The 19,610-nt window shown below is 37.0% G+C and overlaps 1 protein-coding gene and 1 long non-coding RNA gene across 5 annotated transcripts in view; one reads left to right on the top strand and one right to left on the bottom strand.

Moving 5' to 3' along the window:
* The window catches only part of LOC149836974 (starch synthase 1, chloroplastic/amyloplastic-like), a 34,413-nt gene extending 15,267 nt beyond the window's left edge, over window positions 1-19,146 (bottom strand). For 2 of the 4 annotated variants that reach the window (XM_090005712.1, XM_090005713.1), the window contains exons 1-4: window positions 18,686-19,136; window positions 13,369-13,724; window positions 2,099-2,176; window positions 1,886-2,010 (exon numbers count right to left, since the gene is read on the bottom strand). In XM_090005712.1, the coding sequence (XP_089861838.1) occupies window positions 1,886-2,010; window positions 2,099-2,176; window positions 13,369-13,724; window positions 18,686-18,959 (833 nt within the window). In that variant the 5' untranslated portion in view covers window positions 18,960-19,136. Of the gene's footprint in view, window positions 1-1,885; window positions 2,011-2,098; window positions 2,177-13,368; window positions 13,725-18,685 lie in introns of all 4 variants that reach the window. The other 2 variants (XM_090005715.1, XM_090005714.1) reach the window with 2 other exon arrangements.
* Window positions 1,191-15,548, top strand: LOC149836975 (uncharacterized). Its single transcript, XR_016431881.1, has 3 exons — window positions 1,191-1,519; window positions 14,683-15,093; window positions 15,269-15,548. It is a non-coding gene; the product is annotated as an uncharacterized LOC149836975 (long non-coding RNA).
* Window positions 19,147-19,610: the final 464 nt, after the last annotated feature.

Here is a 19,610-nt window from a genome sequence, read left to right as displayed (position 1 = left end):
CATAAAAATTTCAAGGCACCCTTAACATATACATGGCATTTTTTTAAGTTCTCTACAGCTGCAGTATTTTCAACAATTCTCAATGAAACATCTACATAATACAAATAAAGAGAATAAAAGACTAATTTTTTCCTTGACACCCTAGGCACTGACTGCTCTTTCATGCCCGTGTTTTTTTCTCCTTTTTCATTTTGAGTTCATGTCCAAGTTATCAGATGTGTGTGACTACCAAAAAGGATTCAAAACTATTGAAAGAAGTTATGTCTATACTGCAAAAGAAAATGACTAGGTAACTACATCTTGACATTTAAAACCTGATCCTCAATGCTGTGTTGATATGTTAAAAGTGCAATAACAGTTTTCTTAAAATGTCCTAGATCTTTTCATCAGTATAAGCAAAAGAAAGACAAGGAGCAAATAAATTGGTAGATAAATATCTGCAAAATGCTTCTACAACATTCCAAAATAATAGAACAGCAGTCCATATAGTTCATGTTTGGATCCAAGGATAAGTGAATGTATCACCGCCCTGCCCCTAACAATGCTGATCTACACATAATTGGATTCCACCCTGTTCACTGTTTGATAAGTTCAAACATGTAGCAGTGTATGCATTTAGTTCAGCAAAGTTTGCCTAATGCTTGCAGCATGTAGACCAAGCTCAACAAACTGTGGAGACAAATAACAATTGGTTTTATCGATTTGACGTGGGCCAGGCCAGAAGAAATTGAATTTGTGGAGTGGGGTGGGTTGATGCAGCACCCATCTCAGTTCTGTGTGATATACAAGAAGGTGTGTGTACCACTAGATTGATTACCTCAGGTGAGTGTGATTGACTTGGAGGTCTGATCATGTCCACGGGTCAAGGATAGAAGTGGAATGAGTGTTGGCAGTGAAATTGTTCAATAAATTGAAGTTCTTTTAGTGATCATGACGTCTACTACCTTGTCTGTTATGCACTAGGATCAGGTCAGTTTTTTAATATGACATTCCCCATATATTTTGCAGATTGAATATGGTGAACTCATGTGGACAGGAAGCATCAGCATAAGTCGTATACAGAGGTTTGTGGTATGTGCTGCCACTTTGACGTTGAAGTTAGATGGGATAGTACATGTTGACAATAAACCATGACAAAGAAGAAAAGAGATCAGTCCATGGTAAACATCTGCTTATTATGTATTTAAATAGCATATACACAACTTTTTGGGTCATCAATTTCCATAAATTTTAATGTTTTTCAATTATATTTACTGTCCAACTTTCCAGGGACTTCTTCAAAACCTCATTGTGTTAGGCTACAGCATCTATCCAGTTTTTCAATCTGAAGTTTCCTGCAGATTCTCTTAGCTGGACAGTCACTTCTCTACTCACAGGGTTTGCTGGCTGTGGGTCATTGGTGGCAAGGCTCAAAGACCCTGGTACACTAGGTAGAATCATTTGAAATAAAATGGATCATGTACATGACAATGCCAAGTCAAATATCACAGTTCACTGCCCGAAGTAGAGAACCCAGTAGGTATCAATATTTCTTATAGGCTTTTAGTTGTGTTTACAAATAAAAGTTTCATTCTAGAGAAAACTAGGGCAAAAGAAACATGAATCATTTTTATGAGGTTTATATTATAAGTCCCTAGTTGATGCAAATCTCTGCACCAAGGCACCAATACCTTTTCAGATACTTGAACAACCAAAATATCATAAACCAGGAGTTTGTACCGAGAATCACATCAATATGTAAATTGAACAAAATACCTCCTAAGATCCTTTGCATTAGAAATTTGAACAAGATGGACCATTATGAAACTCTTGGTATTTGAGCTCTTCACTGATTGAAGCCCATGCACATTACTAAGATAAAAAATTATCAAGGACAATATCTTACATGGATACAAGACTTGCATGCCAATCATTAACAAGGAATAAGCATTTCTCTCCATAGGTAAACCCACCCAAAGGAAGCACCAATGGAGCCTCACATGCAGCATGACAGAGTAGAGTAAATCGGAACTGCAAATAGAAAAGATAAATTGGTTACGAATGCATGAAAAATAACCATCAGCCCTGCTAACTCCCAGTATAATCAAAATATTTGTACCTGATTGTCACCAAAAGGGCCAAACCTATCACCATATGGATTGCCGGGTCTGTGGTATGAAGGATGATCAACAAATACCTGCAAATAAATAGAAGAGAGTAACTAAAAGAAGACAAAGTAGTTCTGCAGTAGAAAAAGTGTTCTACAGTAATATAGAAAAGGTAAAGATCAACATATTCATGCCAAACATAGCTCATTCTTCAGGTAGAAGTCTCTCAAATTAAATGGTATGCATATAAAAATGGAATCACAGCCACTGCATCTGAAGCTCTAAGCACACAAGGAATGCATTTGTGCCTCATGGAGCCAAAAGGTTACAAGTTCCCTTGTTTCTGTAATTGTTTATTTGCCTTTTTTCTTCCGGGCTGTTGAGAGGAAAAACTTTAACTGAATATAATACTAACCCTCAGTATGAATTACACCAAGATTACACAATGTCCTTATGCATGATTACAAAAGATAAATAAGTAGAAAGAAGCTACACAACAACATAGATCCCTATAAAAAATTAATGAGGACGCAAATAACCAAAAATTAATAAAATCCCACAAAATGGAGAAAGGAATATGGTAATGCCTCAAACATAGAGAGAAGGTGAATGTGTTGCTATCTAGCCAGAGATCACAAGATGTTCAATCTTCTTTTGGAGCCTTTTTTTAGGGTCAGCAATGAGCAAACTATTCAATTCGGTACTCTAATTTACTCAGATAAACTAGTTGTTGATCTCAAAATGACTTGTCAACATGGAAGACTAGGTCATGGACCATGTAAAGTACCACCAGCCCGTTATGCAGTCAAAGAGACTTCACTTAGCATGTGATACGACATGACACTCAGACACTTCATGGACATAGTCAAACGAGTTTCACACAGTCAATGTTGTGTCATTAACTTTACCTAGTTTCTTTTATGATTTTATTTACTTATTTCATATTCACTTTCTTTTTCTTTTAAATTTTTTGTCATCAATTACATTAAATTTACCTAGTTTAAAATAGTTTCATTACTTGATGTTCCTAATCATTGTGATTTAGAATTGTTGTTTTATACACACACTCACACACATAAATACATCTATGTGTGTGTACGGCCATGTCCCTGTGTCCTAATTTTTGAAAATTGCAGTATCATACCAAGAGTATCTGCATCATATTTCACTCTCGCATCCATAGAACTGATCAAATTCAGGGCAAAAGAAGGAAAAACAAAAGAAAAGAAAAAAAGAAAAAGTGGAAGGAGAGAACAACTTCTATCATGCATAGTGGTAGAAGCTATGCTAGAAAGAAAGATAAGAAGATCCAACAAGATCCAATAAACGAGACATGGCCATGGTCCAATAAAGCATTTAAACATGTATCATTTTGCATCAGCTAATAGCAATACAACTTTTTTGGCCCTGAGATGCTGCAATTATCTTGGATGCTTGACCATCTCATGCTCAGACCCCGTAACCAAATGTATTAACTATAAAAATAAAGCAACTTTTCCAGATGAGATGCAGTATTTTTAATAAGAGTGGAAAAAGACACGAAAATGATCAACACCAGAAGCACCTAATCATGGTATCAGACACTCCAACGAACAAAATGATTGCATCAAATTTTTAGTTCACAGTGTCAAGAAGACGAACATTGTGTAATGTGTTAAAGAAGGTCCAGATCCAGATCAACAAGATCCACATGGCCACAGTTCACACGACTTCAGGAGTTTTCATGAAAAGAGTAATCTGGATTCTCATGAGAGTTCAAATCAAGAAAGAACTCTTATAGAAATAAAGGCTTGTAAGATTAAGAGTTCTTGGAATAGAGAAACTCCTAGTTCCCTATTCTCCATTGTAACACACTGAAATTATAAATAGAAGATCCACCCTCTCTCTGAATATCGTTGAATAGAGAGAGTGAGAGAGAGTTCCGTGGAAGTAGGCTTAGATCAGCCGAACCACGCAAATCTGTTCTTTGTGTTTGTGTTTTGTTCTTAACCAAATCTGATCCAACATCAGATCTGATTTGTTTTCATGGTATCAGAGCCATGATCGTTTGATTGTGGAAGAAGGTGTCCCAGCATGAATAAGTGTGAATCGATATTGCTGCTTTGTTCTTGGATCATTTTTTTCTGCTGATTCAAGATCTGCGAGTGTGCTGTGTTGTTCTCAGCATGAATCGTGTTTTCTGATTCAAGGTGGATCATGTTTTCAAGATCAGTGTGTGCGCTGTGTTGTTCTCAGTGTGAATCATGTGTGCTGATTCAAGGTGGATCGTTGTTGCTGATTCAAGATCAGTTGTGTTGTGTTCTATGTCACATGGGTGCGGGTGCGGGGGTGCGGCAAAAATATAAAAAATTATATATATATATATAGATAAAGTCCAAAAAGTTGGACATAAATGACCCTGGGTCAGGTTGACCGCACCGGGTGCCGCACCCATGTCGCATCGACGCGGGTGTGGCACCTAGTTGGCCGAATCCCTGTGACATAGGTTGTATTGATGGTTCAAGATCAGTGTGGATCTGTGTTGCTGATCTCGTGTTGTGTTACTGATCAATGTGGAAACAGATTCCTTATCTTTGTTTGACTGTTGGGCACAGTTCAGTTGGCGCCTGTTGTGAGAAATCGTACCAGAATATGTTGTTACAGTGGAGAGAGAAGAATCGTTGTGAAAGGGGGGCACTGACCGATGATTTTGTTCACTGCCTCACGTCGTGCCCTATAGCCTCAATATATAATACCTAATGTACAATGTGGGTCGGGTCTGGTATGCTACATCAGACTCAAATACAACAAGACCCAAAGAACATTTACATGATATGGATCGGTCCCATACAAGTAAGGAAACAATACTGATACCGAAGCAATACCCAATCTCAATACCCTCCCTCAAGTTGTGCGTGTTGCACCATGGACAACTTGCTTTTTAAGAACCAAAATTTTACACTTGTAAGACCTTTGGTGAACAAATCAGCTACTTGATCTACAGTCGGGATATATGCAGGTTCAACCTCTTTGTCTTCAATTTTCTGCTGAAAAAAGTGCTTATCAATTTCTATATGCTTCGTGCAACTGTGATGAATGGGATTGAAGGCTATTTGTATAGCATTCTAGTTGTCACACAAGAGAGTGGTGGGCAGAACAGTCTTGCCTAATTCAGTTAGAAGATGTCTCAACCATGTAGCCTCTGATGTGGCTGCTGCCATAGATCGATATTCAGCCTCAGTGCTAGACCGTGCAACAGCACGTTGTTTTTTGCTGCTCTAGGCTATTAGGTTCCCATCAATGAAAACGCAGTACCCTGATACCGACCGCCTGTCATCCGGATCTCCAGCCCAATCTACATCTGTGTATACAACAAGTTGGTGTCCTCCACCTTTAGTTTTAGATTGATGATACCCAAGAGTTCCTTTCAAGCATCGAAGAATCCGCTTAACGGCATTCATATGCTCTGTGCGTGGTTCGCGCATAAACTGAAACACCGCTTAACGGCATTCATATGCTCTGTGCGTGGTTCGTGCATAAACTGAAACACTTGATTTACGGCATATACAATGTCTGGTCTTGTGAATGTAAGGTATTGAAGCATACCTACAATGTTGTTGTATTGTGTGGGATCGGCATATGATTCCCCATCCTGAGAACTAAGCTTATGATTGAGCACACTAGGGGTAGAAAGGGGTTTGCAATCTTTCATTCCTCCCTTATACAAAGATCCAAGGTGTACTTACGATGAGTTAGAAAGAGACGTTCACCTTGTCTATCAACTTTGACGCCCAAGAAATACCGCAAATTACCCAAATCTTTCATCTTGAATTTCTAACTCAGTAAAGCTTTTGTGAGTCCTATATGGTCATTTGAATTCCCAGTAATGACAATGTCGTCCACGTATATAAAAAGCAGAGTGGTTACCTAATGATCTCGAAAGAAAAATATGGAATGATCCAGATGAGATCAAAGAAATCCATGCCTTTGAATTTCAAGAGAGAAATTGTCGAACCATGAGCGAAAGGCCTGTTTTAAACCATAAACGACTCCCCCCTCTCTAAGCTCCTTTTCAGCCCTATAAACATGGGCTTTTACTTGTTTTAAATAACTTTTTGTGTGGGTTTATCCCATTTTGATGAGATATATTTTTCTCTCTTGGTGTGTGCACTCTTTTGAATATTTCGATTCTTGTGAGTGTGTTGAATGAACCTTTGTGTTCATTGAGAAAGATCTTTTGTGAGTTTCTTTTTTGAAGTTCCGTTTGGGGTTCTATTTCCTTACATGGTATCAGAACGACGGTTGTGATCAAGCTACTTATCTTGATGCATTGGGAAGTGTGTCACTCAAGTTTTGAAGGAGAAGAGGCATTCTTCTTCAAGTATATATAAAAGAGTGATCAACAAGCTTGGAGGTGTGTTCGTATCTACCATTCGTGGTAGAGTATATCTTTCTTCTCTACTCTCATTAAGTTTCTTTCTTCTTCTTATTAAGCCTTGTAAAATGAATGACAATGACAACGTTACCATTAAACCCATTAAGCTTAATGATTCAAATACGTCACATGGGCTTCAATTATGAAGCACTTTATATGGGGAAAGGGATTATGGGGATTAGTAGATGGAACCGATATGGAACCTACATTAATCCTCACAAAGGATGAAGGAGAGAAAGAAATACCTCTCACGGAGGTAGAAAGGATCAAGGTCATTTCCACTTATGAAAAAAAAAATGGAAGAAATGGCGAATGGGTCATGCCAAAATTATGTCTTGACTTATTACAAGTGTTGACATAAAGAAATGCTCGAGTCTTGCAAAATTCGAGCATGCTAATGATGCATGGGATTACCTTAAGAGAATGTATTCCCTTACGGATATTGCACATGTGTGCAATTTACAAATTAAAGTTCAGAATATGGTTCAAGGAGACAAAAGCATTAGAGAATACTATAATGGTTTGTCTGAATTGTGGGAAGAGTTAGTTCTTCTTGAACCAAAATGGCATTGTTCACAAGATATGAACTTCCCCAAAACCAAATCAATGCGAAGCATTTTTTTCATTTTATTAGTGGATTACGATCGGAATTTGAATCCACTAAGTCTATTATTCTTCTCCATCGTGAAAAAGTGTCGTCAATAGAAGATACAATAGAGGAGTTGAGTATGGAAGAAAATAGACTAAAAAGTAGAATTTTCAAGAGCGATGACGACTCAATTCTAGTCGTCTCGAAACCTGAAAACTTTGTCAAGACTTACAAGCCTCCCAACTATGGAAAAGGAAATGATGATTTTGAGAAAAAGAAAATTATTTGCTACTATTGTCGTAAACCTGGACATGTAAAAACTCACTGTCCAAAATTAAGAGACCTTATAAGAAAACGGTTGCTTCCGTCGGACCACCACAAGAATCAAGCGAAACTTCCGTTGGGAGTATGTCTCTTGCACAATTGGTGAAAGCACTCGAACCACTACTCAAAGGAGCATCTTCATCTATGGGAGCTGATGTCTCTTTTGTGAGCACCTCCGATCCAAGTAAAACTCTATGGCTTCTTGACTCAGGTGCTTCTTTTCATATGACTCTGAATATTGAAATATTATCTGAATGTCATAACTCAAATGGATCTAATGTTTTTATTGCCGATGGAACATCACTAGAAATCGAAGCAATAGGAAATTTTGAAAAAAAATCGCAAAACTTAAAAGGATTTCATATTCCACAAATTAGATATATTCTCAAATTAAATCTCAATCTATTGTTTGTTTCTCAACTATTTGATCATGGATATAATGTTTCATTCTCCTCTCGTGGTTGTCGAGTACAGGATCACCAGTCAGGGAAGCTGATTGGGGAAGGTCATAGTGAAGGAGGCTTATACTACATGGACTTTTTAGAAATTCTCAAGAATATGCTTTGTTGTAATGTTCAGTAAATGAACTTGAATCTATGGCTCACGAAACTTGGCCATCCTAGCATATCCAAGATTCGTTTTTTTTTCAAATATGGAAAGCTTTTGTAATTCTGAAACATTTAAATGTGAAAAATGTATTCTGAAAAAATGAAGAAATTACTCTTTCAATAAAGAAATTTTGTTTCCTCTCGGCCTTTTGAGTTAGTGCATTCGGATGTATCGGGTCCTGCACCTGTTATATCCGAAGGGGGTTTTCATATTATGTCATTTTTGTAGATGATTTTACAAGACATACTTGGATTTATTTTTTAAAACATAAATCTGAAGTATTTTTCATTTTCAAATATTTCATAAACTGGTTAAGAATCAATTTAAGAATGATATCTCCATTTTTTGCATTGATTTAGGGGGAGAGTTTTTGTCAAAAGAATTTAACGATTACTTAAATTTATATGGTATTTCACATCAAAGATCATGCCCATATACCCCACAGCAAAATGGCCTAGCAGAAAGAAAACATAGGCATATTATAGAAACAACAAGAACTCTACTCGTCACCTATGTCACATGGGTGCGGGTGCGGGTGTGTCACGGGTGCAGTGCAATTTCAAAAATTTTGGACACGAGGACACGGCTATATATATGTATATATATTTTTTAAAATATATATATATATATATATGTATAATAATATATTCAGTGTGCGCATATATAAGGATATTGTCCTCTAAAGTTTGGCACCAGCATGAGTGTTTTTACAAACTTTGCAAATTGTACTTTTGCCCTTGCAGAAAGGGGGGGCCAAGGGCTCCCCTCAGCGCAGGTCCCGAAGCTGCACCCATGTCGGGCGTGTCGACTCGGGTGCAACGCCTCCCTAGACGAGTCTGTGTGACTTAGCTTGTCACTCATCTAGTCCCCCCAAAAAAAATGGGCCGAAGTTACTCTAACCGCGGTATATCTCATTAATAGAATGTCATCCTCTGTTTTAAGCAATATTTCACCTATTGAAAAACTCTTCAAACAAATCCCAGATTATTCAAGGTTAAGGGTATTTGGTTGTAAATGTTTTGTTTTTTTCAACAAAAATGATAAACTCTTAGCTCGGGCTATTCCATGTGTGTTTCTTGGTTATGCAAGGAATCAAAAAGGTTATAGATGCCTTGATCTTAAAACTAGAAAGCTATATGTGTCACGAAATGTATCATTCTTAGAAAATAAAAGTTTCTTTGAAATTAAAAACTCAATAGAAATCGATGAACATTCCTTTTTACTAGACTTAGTTCTAGAGATTGATAAGGAAGATGTTGATCAAGAAGATCAAAATGTGATAAGTACTGAATCATCTCATCCAGAATGTATTCAATACTTCAGATAAGGTAACCTAGAGCAACCTTGCGTTCTAGAAAAATATACTAAAACACAAGATCATATAGAAACAAGAAGATCATCTAGGGTGTCAAAAGTACTTGGAAAATTTTTATCCTATGAGTCTTTTTCCCCAAAGTACAAAGCATATATTGCCCTGTTACATTCCTACATAGAACCTTCTAATTATGATATTGCAAAAGAACATCCTGAATGGGTTGAAGCCATGTCAGCAAAGTTAAGTGCCTTAGAAAAGGCGAATACGTGGACTATTCAAGATATTCCATCAGGAAAGAAACCTATAGGATGTCGTTGGGTATACAAAGTCAAAACCAAGAGTGATAGCACTCTTGAACGTTTTAAGGTCTGGCTAGTTGTTAAAGGTTATTCCCAGGAATATGGAATAGACTATGAAAAAACTTTTGCACCAATCGCTAGAATGACCACTGTAAGAACTTTGATTGCTCTTGCTTCTATAAAGAAATGGCATATCTTTCAGATGAATGTCAAGAATGTGTTCCTTGATGGTAGTCTAGCTGAAGAAGTTTATATGGAACCTCCACCTGGTATTAAGATTCCTCAAGGAAAAGCTCTTCGTTTACGTAAGGCCTTATATGGACTTAAACAAGCCCCAAAGGCTTCGTATGACAAATTTAGTCAAGTTATGTTTGCTTTTGGTTTTCAATTTTGTCTTACTAACACAACTTTGTTTATTAAAAAGTCTAATGCAGGTATTATTATTCTTCTACTTTACGTGGACGACATGATCATCACAGGAAGTGATAAACAGGGAGTTGACATCGAAAAATTTCTCAAAAACAATTTTGAAATGAGTGACTTGGGTTTCTTAAAAATTTTCCTTGGAATCGAAGTGGCATATTCTCCTAGAGGTTATTTACTAACTCAATCGAAATTTGCTCTTGATATTATTGACAGATCTGGAATCACAGATGAAAAGCATGTTGACACTCCTGAAGTCGCAAATGCTAAAATGAAATGATGGAGAACCACTTGAGAACCCAACACCTTATAGGCAGCTTGTTGGGGCATTGTCTTACCTTTCCATCACACGACCGGACATCGCACATGTTGTCCACACAGCAAGTCAATTTCAGCATGCTCCCACTACTGTTCATATGGGAGCAGTATTACGAATTATCAGGTATCTTAAAACCACCGTTTATAGAGAACTTTTTTTGTATGTTTCTTCATTACAACTAACTGTTTATACTAATGCAGATTGGGATGGTGATGCCAATGATTGACACTCAACTACTGGTCTTTGTGTGTTTTTAGGAGAATCTTTGATTTCTTGGTGGTACAAGAAGCAACAAAAAGTCTTTCTTTCATCAACTGAAGCTGAGTACAGAGTCATGGCTACAACCGCTATGGAAGTAGTATGATTAAGAAGACTGCTTCAAGACATGGGTGTTATGACTATGGGACCATCACAACTATGTTGCAACAACAAAAGCTCTATTTATATTGCCAGCAACCGAACATTCCATGAACGAACGAAGCATATCAAGATGGATTGCCACTATGTACGAGAGGAATTTCTACACGATACCATTGATCTCCCATATGTCTCCTCAGAATATCAGCTAGCCGACTTCTTTACCAAACTCTTTGCTGCTCCCCAGTTCCATTTTCTCTTAGACAAACTTTCGATTGTCCAACCATAAGTTTGAGGGGGAGTGTTAAAATTGTAATCTCATAGTTAATCTCATACGTGAGATTAAATCTATCATATGTCATCTTATCCTTTAGTTTAGCTTCTTAGTTTAGTTAGAATTAAGCTAATTAGAATAACTTTTACTTTTTTGTTTTAGGACATTGAAATAGGTTTATACCTTTATTGACTTTTAAGTCAATAAAGCATAAGGCATTGTTTGTTTTAGGACATTCAAATAGGCTTATGCCTTTATTGACTGAAAAGTCAATAAAGCATACAACATTAATTGGAGTTGTTGGACTCCAAACGGCTCTAATTAGAGCCGTTGGGAGCCCAACGACTCCCCCTCTCTAAGCTCCTTTTCAGCAGTATAAATATGGGCTTTTACTTCTTGTTTTAAATAACTTTTTGTGTGGGTTTTATCCCATTTTAATGAGATATATTTTTCTCTCTTGGTGCGTGCACTCTTTTGAATATTTCGGTTCTTGTGAGTGTGTTGAATGAACCTTTGTGTTCATTGAGAAAGATCTTTTGTGAGTTTCTTTTTTGAAGTTCTGTTTGGGGTTCCATTTCCTTACACACAGTCCACACCACTTCAGGAGTTTTCATGAAAAGAGTAATCTGGAATCTCATGAGAGTTCAAATCAAGAAAGAACCTATGTCACATGGGTGCGGGTGCGGGTGCGACACAGGTCCGGCGCAATATCAAAAATTTTGGACACGGGGACTCGGCTATATATATATTAAAAAAAAAATAAAATATATATATATATATAAGACTCGGTCAAAGTTGTGCCCATTAGGGGACAGGTGATGAGTTGTGAAGGCATTCTGTACACTTTCTTCATACAGGAATAATTCACTTTTGGGCACTTTCTTCATACACTGTAATAATTCACTTTCTTCATACAGGAAAAAACCACAAAAACTTGAGTTGTGCCCATTCTGTACTTAAAACTTGAAAGTGTACAGGTTTTTTAGTTGTGATGGGTTTTTTTCCTTACAGCTGTAGCCCAGAAAATTTAAAAAAAAAAATCAAAAAAAAAAAAAATCCAAAAAAATGGACCAAAATGACCCTGGGTGCGTTGACCACACCCAGGGTCGGGTTGACCGAGTCCGAGCCGCACCCGTGTCCGCACCCGTGTCGGTGCGTGTCGACGCTGGTGCGGCGACCTTGGAGCCGAGTCCGTGTGACATAGGAAAGAACTCTTAAAGAAATAAAGGCTTGTAAGATTAAGAGTTCTTGGAATAGGGAAACTCCTAGTTCCCTATTCTCCATTGTAACACACTGAAATTATAAATAGAAGATCCTCCCTCTCTATGAATATCGTTGAATAGAGAGAGTAAGATCTCTGTGGACGTAGGCTTAGATCAGCCGAACCATGTAAATCTTTCTTTGCGTTTGTGTTTTGTTCTTAACCAAATCTGATCCAACGTCAGATCTGGTTTGTTTTCATAATGTGTGCAAATCAATATATACTAGTAATATCATTCTTATTGGAAATGAATCAGATCTTTTCCTAGTAAACAGATTCCTATCACTGCCTTCACCATATAACTTTTGGAGATGACTTGACACTTCCTTGATAATCGATATCACATATCAAACTGATCTTGAGTAATAATGTTTACATGCACTAATGTTAGGATAATCATCCACCCTGAACTTTCACATTTTACTTATAAATAATCATCTTTGAGTTAATATCCAGAAGTAATCCAACTTCTTTTCCTCCACAAATGGCTGCAAGATGCATCTGACACAAACATCAATCATATGACTTTGTTATAATCCTGGATGACTTGAGTCCATATTTTTCTCTAACACAGGTGCTCATAGAAGTCCTAAAGCGTTATTGTTTTCACGTCTAAAATAAAAAAATTCATTTTCTGCATAATGCTTTTCTTCAATCTAAAATCCAAGTCAATTGTAAGTTGTTATTCAATAATGTAGAGAGACACTGCATTCTAATAAGGAAAAAAAAAGTGAATTGCAACATATATGTTAAAAGAGAGTCATAAAATGGAGTTTTTAACATGATTAAAAAAGAAAAAAAGAAAACAACAATTTACAATAGAAAATGCAAGATTTTATTACTGTCATTAGATGACTTTTATGTGCACTATGATTGGAAAAAAGTTTAGAAGAAAAGAGTAAAGGCAGGTGAAAAATCAAGAAAGATATAGAGGTCTATCTCGCACCAAAAGCATCCATAGTTATTCTTGTACTTTGAACTGCATATTTAAAGAAGATTAGGTAATATGAAGAAAATATCAAGGGTAGAAAGCGGCAATTCATGAACAAATATAGCATGCACAGAACAGCAGATAGAAGAGAGACTAAGATAGGTACCCAATCAACACCAGCTCGATATTCATGAAAGAATGCAACATCATGCACTCCTTCAAAGCAAGCAACTTTAATTCGGCAATTAAGATCAAATGCCCCAGAGAAAGCCTGATCTGTGACTCCATTCATGTATCTTGGAGTGATTACCATCACACGATGACCACGGGCAGCCAGAGAAATAGGCAAGGAACCACATACATCTCCTAATCCTCCTGTCTTTGAATAAGGGGCAGCCTCAGCAGCTACAAATACAATATTATGGATCATTGGTTTGGAATCTTTTCCATCAACTTCAACTGTAAGAACTTCTTCCATATCTGTGATCTTGCAGTCACTAGGTTCAACAGCTTCTTTTTCACCTATAGTACAGTTATCCAACATATTACAAAAGAAAAAGCCAATCTATATTATGTTCTACCACCAATTCAAGTATTTATATCAATTAATCCTTTTCCCTCTTTGTTTGCAAGAGTGGGATTTGAAATGAAAATCAACCAACTAAGACGTCACAAATCTACCCACTAAATATTGCTACCACTATATATTTTTCCAGGAAGTTCATTAGTACAGGGAGAATACATCATTGAGGTGAAAGAATCAGAAGATCCTTTGTGCATGTATGTATGTATGTGTGGTTCAAGCTTTTAAGATTGATGATCTGAATGTGTTACCTTTTCAAGCATGCAAGTTTGTCCATAAAAAGCATTTGCATTAGTAGCCATGACCTAAATGAGCATACCCCCTTGGTTCTCATTCTTCATGTAGTTCAAGAAATGGAATTGCCATGCACTGTTTATTGGGTTGAACTCAATTTTGGAAGAAACAAAATACACCTTTCATTCACAGTCTAGGACTAATGGTCATCTTGATGGTAGAAATCTTGAACCACCTGAATTACTTCTTCATGAGGAAACTGATGAAAGGAATTAATACCCATAGTTTCATGCACAAGCTCATCTTACTTTGAATGGGTAAAAAGCGATAAAATAGTTAATGTATGTCACATCAACCTTTCTTCTTAAGATTTTGATTAAAGCTCCTGATAATGCAAAATATGCAAATTATGGGCATCTCTCTATAAATGGCTTATTCTGCTCAAGGATGAGATCAACAATCTTCATTACCGAAGTTCTGTGATTGACTATCTTTTTCTATAAAAAAAAAGATAATCATAGAACTTAATAAGATGATTTTGGGAAATTTTTATAAAGCTTTCAGTATGATGATTACTGGTCATGTGCCTCAACCTACATATGAGGTATTGTGGTCCATGATTTTGCAATGTAATTCCAAATTTGTTTTGGCATCTTCATCCAGTTTTGCAGCATGTTCATGCAATTTTAGAGACCAATTATTCTACTGGTTATGGTTGGGGACAATGACACCTTTCTACAAATTGCAAACGACGTAGAGACAGTTTAGGAGCTGGGCACAGAGGTTTAATGCAAGATATGATAATGGTTTAGTGTTCTACAACTACCCCCTAATGCACAAAGGTTTAATCAATCAAGATGGAACCAGACTAGTATTGCTTTCCTTTAAAAAAAACAAAAGAACGCTACTAGTACATGCTAGAAAAAAAAATCTGAGGCTGCATCTAGTACAAGTGTTATAAGGATCATACCACCACTTTCCACAACTAGTGCTTCTTCAGTTGCATCTCACCAACCCTCGCCTCAAGCCAAATGCTATCCCACATTGAGGGCAAGGAATTCATGAATAGCAATGGTAAGCACATCCTATTATGCATTTTAAGAAGGGAAACATGTACAGTTTCTCTGTTTTTTGTCTTTGCCTAATACTTTTCTTGTTCCTCATACCAGATATAATTTGATTTTTATCCCTCGACTTGTTGACCAAACTAATTTCATGTATTTTCCCATTAATGCCTCTTTTTGTGCAGGACCTTTGCATGAAGATGATGTTCGTTGAGAACAAGACATGAGAATCTGTACGTGGAGAAAAGCTCCTCAACTAAGTCAGCTTTGATCCCTAGTGTCAGACATAACAATAATTGTGCTTATGATTTGTGGGTACTCATCTTGGTCATTGTAGTTCAGTTATATTTGTAAAGCTATGTTAAAGGAATTTTTCCTAGTGTCCAAAAGTCGAATCAGCTATATCCCCAAATATCAAATTAGAAAAAGGACATGAACGTTCTTTTCTCTTTCACAATAAAAGAGCCACCCACATTTCCTTTTCAACTAATGCATTTTGATGAATGAGACCTGCTTCAAAGGCGTCTTTATCTAATTGAAGACATTATGATTATACTACCTTTATTGATGATTAGTTCATTATAGACTTACCGGAAGCTTCCTAGATAGCTGGGAAACTCGCTTCGAAAGCACGAAACTCCTCGCTTCTGAAACTTGATAGGAATCTCAATTCTCCCACACTTTCCCTATGCTTCCCACATGTTTCTTCCCTGCTTCTCTACATGATTCCTATACGCTTCTCTCACGCTTCTTTTTATGTTTTTCATGTTCTTCCTTCCACGCTTCCTGCTCATCTCATGTACTTTCTTTAACCATCATTTTTAGATTTTGAGAAGAATTTAATTCTTACACTACGAAATCAAAAAATTTAAGAATAATCATTTTTATTTTACTTTTTATTTCTTTCTCTTTTGATTTGTGTTTTGCTTCCTATATGATCCCATATCACTTCCGCTTTTATTTCTATTTCTCTTTTAAATTGATTCCCTGCTTCCCGCTTCTTATAAAATTTAAAATATCTTGCTTTTGCTTCTCATTTTGTTTTTTGGTTTTGCTTCCTAGTTTGGTAATCTTGGGTTTCACTAGCATATATGATTTAGTTTTGAGATTAATACATCAGCTTTAATGTTGTCCACTTATGTTTTATTTTGTTCATGATAACATAAATTTTATATTTTGGTAAATTAGAAATATATAACTATGTTTTTGCTTCTTGTTTGATTCTTATTCGCTTCCCACTTGATTATCCCTTGGTTTCCCCTTCAAATCCTTTTTCACTTTCGGTTTGATTCTCTTGTCGCTTTCGAGATGATTCACGATTCGCTTCTAAGCCATTCTGCGCTTCTCGCTTCCTAAATTTTTAGAAGCGCCTTGGTTCATTATAGTAGATTCACATGTATACAACAAAAAAAACAACAACTACGCCTTCATCCCAAAAAGTAGATTCACATGTATATTTTCTTAAAATATAATCAAATATATTTGTTGATTTTAGTCAATTCAAAGCTTATTTGAACAATTTTACTGCATGAAACTGTGTCGCTTCGAATTGATGATGCCTATGAATATATTCTTAGAGATTTTTCCAGTTTTTTTTACTCCATAATGAAATCCAATATACCTAGATACTTCGGCACAAAATGGTATAGGAAAAAGGAAACACCAATATATTGCCAAGACTGCTCTATCCACACATCCCCCAAAAGTCAAAAATACAATTTGAATTATCGAGCGAGGCATTTCATACGGCATCATTCTCGATAAATTGGTTTCCTTCACAGATGTTCAATGGTGATACACCATATCTTGTGCTTTATGAAAAAAAAGCAAATTACTTGCATCTTTGTGCATTTGAATGTATATGCTATATCCACATTGATAATTTAGAATAGTCTTCCAAAGCTGAAATGTGCAAATTCATTGCTTATGATGACAATTATAGAAGGCAAATGATTTTAGTCCTCGATTACATATAATTTTAATCTCTAAGATACACTTTCTATGATGAGCATTCAAACATTTGCTATCTTGATGAATAGAGACAATAACATGTAGCTAGAATGCCACAATAATGTTATAATTGAATCTCAAATGCATCGGTGAGCAATGGGACGTGTCAAGAAAGCAACACATTCACTCCCATTCATCCATCGCATAATTCAAAGTGAACTGTTCCACCAATAGTTTAACATAGTCGGAATCAACAAGTGAATGCTTCTGATCATCGGAATGTAATCCAACCAAACTTTGAAGGAATTGATCATACAAATGAAAATCCACAAGAAGAAGAAAATATCCTCAGAAGTATGTCACTAAAGACATAAGTGAAACCACAACATCCAATTGACCATTGAATGCATTATAAAGCCTTCTCTTTAATTCCAAGCTAATCAACGATCTCGTTGATAATGTAGAACCAATATCTTAAATGAAGCATGCGAAAATGAAAGATGAATTGCAGCCATGAACTTTGAGATGTAAGCATTTCTTGAATGTGGAATGTAAGTGGTTGTTAATCAGCCAAAAGACTAGGAAAAAGAACTGAATTAAATGGATAAATAAAATAAAAATACGAAGAAAACGATAGCTTTGAAGATTCATGATGAGATTGGTAGACAAAGGCTACACTAATGAGCATGGCCTTCGTTCCGATGGAAGGGTTAGCCCCAAAGTTAAGATTGAAATGATGTGTTATTCCTTGCGCTGTGACACATGGACAGAGTCTGCACCTATTAGATGCTAAGAACAGTTTTCTAAATGGAAAACTCAAAGAAGAAGTGTTTAAGGAACAACCCTGAAAGTTCTGAATAAGGAGATCCAAAAGAAAGGGCACTCTGTTTAAAGAACAAGCTACAAGAGCTTGGTTTGATAGGCTTTCTAAGGTGGTAAGAACTTGTGGCTTCTCTCGAAGTGGCATTGATTATGTTGTTGTCATTCACAAGGCAAGCATGGCATGGCTACTATATTGTTGTATGTGGATAACATAGGTATACAGGTTGTAATGAGGTGCACATTGTATATGCCTAGAAGGTGTTGTGTGGCAAATTCTAATTCAAAGACTCTGGACGAGAGACCCCCCTGCATTATTTTCTTGGAACTGAAATTGATAGGAAATCTCATTCCATCATAATTTCCTTGGACATACGTGTATATTTGATTGCAAACCAATGAGAACTCCTACGGCTCTTGATACTCAATTACAAGATTAGATGGACAGTTACTGCCACAGCCAAAAGGATGCAGAAGCAGAATGAAGTTTCCAATCAAAACATTTCTTTCCTAATTCTCGCCGAATTGCTCATCCATGTTGCCTCATTCAACCACAAATTATCCCAAATTATCGATAGTGTATGATTCCAGATCAAGAAACAGCCACAAGTCACAAATTAAATGTTCCAAACCAACAACAAAGTAGCAATCAAACAAAAAAACAAAACGAAAAAAAAAAAACATTGAATGATTCATCATCACATGCATCACTGTAGCCAAGTTCCCCCCAAAAAAACTTACATGCCTCAAACGAACATTTTCAAATTCAACAAAACTAAAAATAAAATACCAAATAAACAACAGAAGAAAAGAGAGTAGAAGATCTTAATTACCAGTTTGAGCATGAATAAGATCATCACCATCATCCACCTCCGAATCCAATAAAACCGCCTCCAGATCCCGAGAATTATAGAATATCCCTCTTTCCTTCCTGCTCTTCCGAGAACCCTTCTTCCTCAACCCCAGAAAACAAAAGTTCCCCACATGGGCACCCAACGGTTTGACGCAAATGGATCTCCGGAACGCCGGAACCGGAGGATCAATCTGCCCTCTAGCACCATAACCAACAAGGCCACCAGGGCTACTTGGAACCCTCAAACTCCCCATCAAAAACCCCAGAAAACAAACTTAGCTCCCACAAAACACCCGAATAAGAGACAACAACCTCCGAAAACCAAAGACAAGCAATGGAGAGATGATGGAGCAATCCTGAAACCTCTCTCTATGTCGCTGAATGCAGTTTTATAAAAGACAAATCTGTCTCTCTCTCTCTCTCTCTCTCTCTCTCAGAGGAAAAGGAGGTTCTCGCAGTTGCTGGCGTTCACGGATTCGCCCGGGATAGCGTGGTATTTCGAAAGAATGGTAGGGCGACACGTGGCAGGATCTGGAATCGAGTGTGTAAGCCCATGTCTGGAGGCGAAGGCTTTGATGAGAGAGAGAGAGGCTTCGGGACGTGGGGGGAATTGCAAATAAAAATATATGGTGTGTGTGGACTGTTGGGGGGGCAGGTGGGAATGACGTTGCCTTCACGAAAACGATATTTTTCGGTTCCCGATATTTTATGTTTTTTACTAGGAGAAACCAGAACTAGCCGCGCTGGTTCATCCTGCCGTACTTACGGTTTCTGTTCGGCATAAAACTTCTACGGCTAAAACCTCGACCCATGAAATCGCCAAGGGTGACGCTCATGAGATTTGAACCTAGACTGCCGGTCAAGTCAAATGGTCTAGGCCTCATCCCGCTACACCAAACCCCTTG

The sequence above is a fragment of the Nuphar pumila genome, chromosome 5 (assembly GCF_984573655.1).
Source record: "Nuphar pumila chromosome 5, dmNupPumi1.hap1.1, whole genome shotgun sequence".
Lineage (NCBI taxonomy): Eukaryota > Viridiplantae > Streptophyta > Magnoliopsida > Nymphaeales > Nymphaeaceae > Nuphar > Nuphar pumila.
This window is presented reverse-complemented; position numbering and strand designations above follow the sequence as displayed.